The sequence below is a fragment of the Lolium rigidum genome, chromosome 1 (assembly GCF_022539505.1).
Source record: "Lolium rigidum isolate FL_2022 chromosome 1, APGP_CSIRO_Lrig_0.1, whole genome shotgun sequence".
NCBI classification, from domain to species: domain Eukaryota; kingdom Viridiplantae; phylum Streptophyta; class Magnoliopsida; order Poales; family Poaceae; genus Lolium; species Lolium rigidum.
In genome coordinates this window covers 10,090,897-10,098,453 of record NC_061508.1, presented here as the reverse complement: position 1 = coordinate 10,098,453, position 7,557 = coordinate 10,090,897, and the positions used below count along the sequence as shown (strand labels likewise).

At 51.1% G+C, this 7,557-nt stretch overlaps 2 protein-coding genes across 2 annotated transcripts; one reads left to right on the top strand and one right to left on the bottom strand.

Annotated features, from left to right (window-relative positions):
- Positions 1-709: 709 nt before the first annotated feature.
- LOC124703867 lies at positions 710-1,281 on the top strand. Its single transcript, XM_047236109.1, has 2 exons — positions 710-792; positions 897-1,281. The coding sequence occupies exons 1-2, from the start codon at positions 710-712 to the stop codon at positions 1,279-1,281; spliced, it is 468 nt and encodes a 155-aa protein (XP_047092065.1).
- A 3,066-nt stretch (positions 1,282-4,347) lies between these two features.
- On the bottom strand, positions 4,348-5,880 carry LOC124703857 (xyloglucan galactosyltransferase KATAMARI1 homolog). The gene has a single exon (XM_047236104.1). The coding sequence runs from the start codon at positions 5,878-5,880 to the stop codon at positions 4,348-4,350; it is 1,533 nt and encodes a 510-aa protein (XP_047092060.1).
- Between the last annotated feature and the right edge of the window lie 1,677 nt (positions 5,881-7,557).

Here is a 7,557-nt window from a genome sequence, read left to right as displayed (position 1 = left end):
GGAAAACTTTCCGCAAAGATGGAGCCTGTAAAGTCGTCGGAAAAAATTCATAAGGATTCCAATCATACAATCAAATGACATATATATATGTACGGAAACAATCCTATAAAATTCACTAAAAAATCTGTTATAAATAACAAAGAATTTCTGATATATTTTGGAGATTCAAGAATGTACTACTCAGATCTATGCTTTTTTTTCATTTTTATGTAGCTCAGATATAAAGTATTTAAAATTGATATGTTACACTTTTGCGGGATACACCAATATACGGAATTTTTCAGGATTTTTTAAAACTCAAAAATATGATATTTTTTTATTAAAAAAAAGATCACTGGTGCCTCCGTACGAAAAGGACGATGCCATGGCGTGTCCCTTTCCGGCGAAAAGGGCGGCTGCAGGGGCGGCGTGTCGCCACGCCATTCCTCTCTCCCTTCCACCGCATCACCATTCACCGACCGACCCTCTGCCCTGAGACGCTCCGCGTGTCGCCACGCCATTCCTCCCCACTCCTCGATCGTCGTCGCCGGCATCGCGCGCGTCGGGGAGGTAAATATAATAGGCCACCGCTCACCGAGGCGCAGGGGAGAAAGGTCGAAGAGCTCAGAGTGGATAAGCTCGCACTACTCCGCTGTCTCGGACCGACAAGCTCCGGAAGAGAAAGAACTCGATCTAGGTCTGTTGCCGTTCCACTCCATCTTCATCGATCATGGCCGCGCGAGCACTCGCCGCAGCTGCCATCGGCCGCCGGGCGGCCAGGGAGACCAGGCCGCCCCTTCTCGCCTCCTGCAGGTAACACAATTTCTAGCTCCCTTGCATGGTTTTACTGGTGCAGTGGTGCATGAGAAGAAATGAGGATCTTTCTTGGCTGATCCATGATTCTGCGGAGCCAACAGGAATCGCTCGGCCAGCGCGCAGCGTGTGGAGGAGGCCGCGGCGCCGGCGATGACTACCGGGGAGCAGGTGGAGGCGGCGCTCAACACCAAGAACGTGGAGGTGCTCCAGGGCGAGGAGCACGTCGCGACGGTGCTCCCCGACGAGACCATCGATATCGACATCGGAGCTGGCGAGGACGCGTCGTGGGTGCCCGACCAGGAGACGGGCGTCTTTGTCCCCGCCGACGCCGACACCACCGCCACCCACGGTCCACCCGGCGACATGCCCACGGCGGGTGGGTCGGTGCTGGACCAGGCGGTGTTCCTCCGGGAGGAGGAGATGGAGGACGTCGAGAGGCCCGCCGTCGACATGGCCAATGGCAACGACTGTAGCGAGAAGTACTAGTACAAGCTAGTAGCTCCTTGGATCAGGCATCTGTAGATCCAATAAGCTTAGCCTTCGGGTAGAATAAGTCTCTCATCCACGCATGTTTGTGCAATGCTCTCGATCAGTTCAGCTACTGCTATGAGAGTATGACTGTATGAGTACCAATTAGCAGTATGTTGGCTTGGATCGGGTTATCAGTACGGTCTTTCCTCAATTCAAGTTGATGGTCACTCCTTCCCTAGCTAGGCTACTCGTCACAGATTTGCTATTTCTCAGTTGAGAATTTTTTAAATCTCACTCACCCACATAATTAAGGCTGGACCCGGCTCTGTGCGGGCCACACTTTTGCTCGTTCAAATTGAGCTCGACTCGGTCTGGTTTGTTTGGTCAACGTGTCGAAAAATTGGGCTCGGCCTGAGCTTTGCACTAGCTCCATGCATCTCGCGAGCATGGTGTGCTCTGACGCTAGCGAGCGAGTGGCTAGCAACGGTGCAGTGCAAAGCTACAGTCCAAGGCGATGCCACTGAGTGATTAGAACATTTCCAGCCACGTTTTCCAAAGTTGTTTTTAAGGTATCTGTGGCGCGTCAGATAAAATTTTATTTCCAGCCGCACGCCCGAAAAGCTCTTCCATCCCCGTTTCACAGGGCACGTCGAACATAGCGAAATGCGAGGCGGGAAGTGGCGAAACCAACACGTAAGTAAGACGAAAGTATAACTACCTCTAAAGTTTAATTACCTCTGGTCAAGCGATGTTAATGGCGTCTAGCAACGCGTCTCGTCGTGTATGGCAGCGTGGCCCTCCATATCGGTGTTTATTGTGGCCAGCGGCGGTGGCCATCCGCATCGGCGTTTATTGCGGCCAACGCCCGTCGCCTCTGTTCAGTAAGAGCGCCTCTCCTTCCTTTTTCATTCCAATCTCGTCGCACCCAATCTCTCACCGCACCTCTCAGCCGCTCCAATCTCGTAGCTTCGCAATGTCGTCCTCCCGCAAGAACGTCGCGGCGAACGGCTTCGGCCGCGGAGGCATGGGCGATGTACCGTGCGGGGTATCATGTCCCGCCGAATATGCGCCTGCCAAGCAGCGGCGGCTGGAGGATAGACGTCAACAGGGTCGGCGTCCCGCCGCCGCTGCAGGGAACGAAGCGTTGGGGGACGCGATCAGGACCCGGCGGGCTCGCCTCATCACCGAGGAGTGAGCCAATCCGACCTGGGCCCCCACCAGTAACGATGACTGGTGGGCGGACTACTTTCAGGCGCAGCACGACGCCGAGATGAACAACACCGACGGTCTCATCAGCTGGAGGAACACCTGGAACAGGGAGGGGCGCCTCCGCTTCTAGGGCGTTCCCGGGCGCACCCTCGAGCACGTCGTCGACGACATTCAAAACGACGCTCCAAGGCTGGAGATGTCGCCCTCGCCGCCACCGTCTCCTTCGCCCGCAGCACGTTGTCAGCTGAGGAGGGCGTACTCGTCTTCCTCGAACTCTTCTTCGTCGGGGTCGTCACGATATTTTATGAATCGTGTTTTTTTAAACGGGGCAAAAAAGTTTTGCCATTCGATTAATTAAGTAGAAGTTTTACCAGATCATAAAATTTGCTTATTACAACGATGACTCTTCCGGCATCATTTCATCCAAACATTTGGTACCCGCCAAAACCCATAACCGCACGTCATATTTGATCCTATCAAAGACTATCCGCGAAGGGGCTTGCCTGTCGTGGATAACTCTTGCATTGTGCTTGCTCAAAATCTACCAAAAATGAGGAATGGCTAGGGAAGCCATGGCCTTGCGATTTATGATAAAACCACCCAAAATCATGTTCTACCACTCCAAAATTGTGAAACCCATCCATTGCGAAGGATTAAGCTCGGGAATGCCCATCCACTCGTTAACACGGCTCCAAATGTTTTTCGCGAAAAGGCAATGGATGAATAGGTGTTCTACCGCTTGCAAAGTGGATAAAGACCGCAATTTGTCCAACCCACTTTTCCAAACGATCCTTCGTCCAAATTATGTTTTGTCTTGCAAGCCAAGCAAAGAACTTGACTTTAGGAGTTAGAAGCCCAATAACAAGGTCAAAACACCAGAACAACTACAAGCCGATTTACAAATCAAGATGGAAAAATCAAATTAAAAAGAAATTGCATATAAAATTCAAAATTGCGCACATGTATGCAATTGAACACATATGTGTAATTACATATGAAAAAATGTATAGGCGCAATTGCACACATGTGAAAAACAATCCGACCCCCAACCACTTCCAGAAATGAGTTGATGCAAAACGGCCAGGATCCAGTAGGAAGACATACACATAAAAAATAATATTTAGGGTAGTTATTGACCCATTGGACAACATAAAATTTAACCAAATGCCATGATATAAGTGGAGCACGTGATGGGCTTCACACCCACGCACAAAACCCTAAACCAATTGTGAACAGAGGAAGTATTTTTCGAATAGAGATGTAGATGTGGGATAATGAAAGAATCTAGATTTATTAAGAAGAAAAAAAGAGAGTTCAAAAAGTGCACCCAAAAAGTGTCTTTGACACATGGGTACCAGTGCTCCCTTCAATTTCAGATTTTTGAATTTTTTTAAAACCACACACTTCTGTGTTTCTAAAAATTATGGTGTTAAATATATAGATAGATATGTGCAGTATGTGTGTATGCAAAAAAGTCCCGTTAAAAGTTACGTTGTATTTTGGAAAATATAAAAAAGACAAATTTGTGATAGTAAATGGTAGTACAATAGTATTAAAATAGTAGTATTTTTGTTAGAAATTTGTTTATTTTGTATTTCTTAAAATTTAAAGTATTTTTTCTTTTTTGCATAGACTCCTCTTGTACATATCTATATACATATTTAATGTCATAATTTTTGGAGAATAGAAGTGTGAGATTTTAAAAAATTTAAAAATCTAAAAGTGGAGGGAGCACTGGTCCCTATCCGCAATATAAGTCCTTGTTTCCATACAGACGAACACACATTCGAAAGGTAGCTCTCGTGGTGGTAAAATTAAAAGCATCCTGCACTGTTTTTTCATACAGTAATGAAGTGGCGACATGAAAAGGCCCTAAAAGTATGTATCAAACTCGTGTGAGCCTATTATATCCTTGTCTCCATCCTCTTGCAAATCGTACTTCCAGCTATTGCCTCCGTCGACGTTGTCGTGGTACTCCCGGCCTTGCGCCGCGGCCCGGCGGCGCTTCTCCACCCGGCGGATGACGGCATCGACGGCGATGTCGAAGGCGTCCCTGAACGTGACGCCCTTGGCGGCCGGGTCCCTGTACATGACGCTGGGTATGAGCCGGATGACCTGCTCCCGCATCTGCGCCACCTTGGCCGGCGGTATCTTGGCGAGCACCTCTTCGATGCTGGTGTTCTTGCTTTCTACGTCGCCATGGTTGATTAACACCGAGTAGGTCCTGTAGTCCCTGGGCAGGTGCCAGATGTACTGGAGGTAGGCGGAGATGGGGTGGAAGAAGACCGGGATGCATCCGGCGAGGATGCTGTCGAAGGTGGACTTGCGCGTGAAGGCGTCCCCGCGCGGCTGCATGCAGAACTCTACGCTCTCCAGCAGCTGCATGGTCCGGCCCGGCGTGTACCTTGGAGTACTGCGGAAGACGCCGCACCGGCTGGACCTGCCGCACTGCTCCAGGATCTGGGAGCGCACGGTCTGCTTGGTGCTGGGACGGGGCGCGCCTGTGAATCCCCACAGCCACTTGCGCTCCAGCCGCCGCATGCGGCCCTGCCAGCTGGCGACGTCGGCGTCGGAGGAGGCGTGGAAGTGCGACGGGAACGGCACGGCGAAGTCGACGCCGTGCCACGGGCTGGCCTCCGACGTGAGCACCGTGACGTTGCGAATCGCAGGGTAGTTCAAGAGGGAGTTGCCCAGACCTGGAACGTCGGGCGTGCGCAGGAAGTCCCAGCTGCCCCGCGCGACGTTCATGAAGTGGTCACGCCCACCCATGACGCGCCACTCCGGCCGCGCAAGGAGCCACTCTACAAGGCTACGCGCCAGGGCGTCACTGGCCGAGGAGTCGTTGTGCTCCTGGCCCAGGTACCTCTCCACGTCCAGCCCGGCGTAGAACGGGATGTACACCGCGGCGGCGGCGGCGGGGCGGGACGTCAGGCACTCGTGCTGCTTCATCCGGGCGTGGAAGATCATGGACAGCGAGAACTGGTCGGTGTCGTAGACTCCCCTCTCAGGGAGCTCCCCGCCGCCGCCGCCCGTGATGACCGGGCCGAATCCTCCGTTGGCCGCATGCTTGCACTTGTCGGTGGAGGCGTTGGGGCCGCTGCAGTCGCCGACGAGGTCAGCGTTGAACCGTGCCGGCAGGTCGTACATGTACACGTACCGGCCAGCGCACTTGTCCGACGACAGCCCGAACTGGAACATCTTGAGGTGGGAGAAGAAGGCTGCGTTGCCCAGCTGCAAGCTGGTGGAGTCGTGGAGGAGGAATATCACGCCCCAGAACATGGTGGCGAGCAATACCACGCAGACTACCCGAGACGGCCGGGCCACGGCGGATCTCTTGGCTGATTGCTTGCCGTCGTCGCCGGCCGCACCATCTCCCTCGGTAGTGCTCACAGACGAGGGCTTCATCGGTGGTGCTGGTGAGGCGTACAGCGCCGATCTGGGCTAACAGACAGGAAGAATGCAGTGACACGTACGGTTTCTGCCACTACACTCGCCAATACCAAGTTCCGAGTTGCCACACCGCCCGGTAAATACAACTTCAGGATCTTATGGCGCCCGCACCTAATCTCCCACCGTCCGACACAGGTGGAGATTCGCACTCGCGCTTTATGCAAAAAGAACCCTAGGCTTTTTCCTAAGTAGGCTATGGTCCTGGGAGGAGACCATATAAATATCCCAAATCCCTACGAAACCCTAACCGCACCGTCCCAGATCCCCCGAGCCCAGCCGCCACCTACCGCCGCCGCCACGGCCGCCTTCCTCCGGCGACGAACGCCGCCGCCTCGCCGTCTTCCTCCGCCGGGGGCGGCTTCCTCCGGCAACGAGCGCCGCCGCCTCGCATCCTTCCTCCTCCCACGGCCTCTGCGCGCGGGATCTTCGCTGTGGGAGGCGCCGCCTCACCGCCCCGCTCCGACCGCCGCCTCTCCGCCTTCAGGCTCGGGGGATCTGCGCCGTGGGAGGCGCCGCGTTGCCGCCCTCCCCGGTTATCCCCGGCCTCGCCGCCCGCTCCGGCCACGGCCTCTGGATCTCTTCAATTTTTTGTTTCTTCTCCTTTTTCTATCTTAGGATCTAGTAAGGATCTGTGAAGATCTTTGGTGGATCTCCTGGATCCATTGTGTGTTTCTCATGGATCTTCTGAACATGGATTTTTCATAGATACTTTTTGTAAATGTGTTAGATATTCATGCGGAAATAATGTTACTTATGAAGATCTGTGGTTAAAATCAATGTATCCATTGGTTCCTTATAATATTTTGGGATTTTTTCATATGGAACAATTTTTTTCATTTGTTACTTATATTCGCAACATTGGATACACACTACAATTTTACAAAGGACTTCTGAATTACAAGAGTGGATCCACTTTGGATTTTGTGAAGAACTTCATGGCAGCATGGACTTCCTAATATGAATTTGACAAAATCCAGGGACATTTTTGCAAAAACGAGTCACCAATCTTGATGCACTAGACGGAAGGGATTAGGTCCAGGCGCCATAAGGTCCTGGCGAAATGCGCACTCCACACCGCCAGCGCGAGTACCTATTTAATGATCACAAGTTGACTTCATTCATAGTACTGCATAAAACCTCCCGTTACCAGTGTACTATCATGCACCTCGAGAAAATATTTTTGACCATTAATTTAAACAAAAAATGTACTGTATATCATTGAAAACTTCCGGAAATACTTTTGTACACCCACGCATGGGTGTGGGTGTTTCTATCACCGTTCATTTATTCCTCGAGATTCGTGCCCACCATGGTAGATAGAAAGATTCCTTTCTCTCTCCTCTTTTTATCCGAATCTTAAAGCACAATGAACGGTGACGGAAACACCCATACCCATGCGTGGGTGTACAAAATCCACTCTCGAAAACTTCGCATGAATATTAATCCAATAATATAATTTTGTGGTATATATATCATCTTATGTTGATCAAATTAGTTCAAGTGCCTAATACCCTAATAAACCGGTATGAGGGGTTAATTGTTCAAGTTTTCTCGAGATTTACTAGGGTATAATAGATTTCGAGAAAAAAACTTTGACCATTAATTTGATCAACAAAATATGAGATATATGTC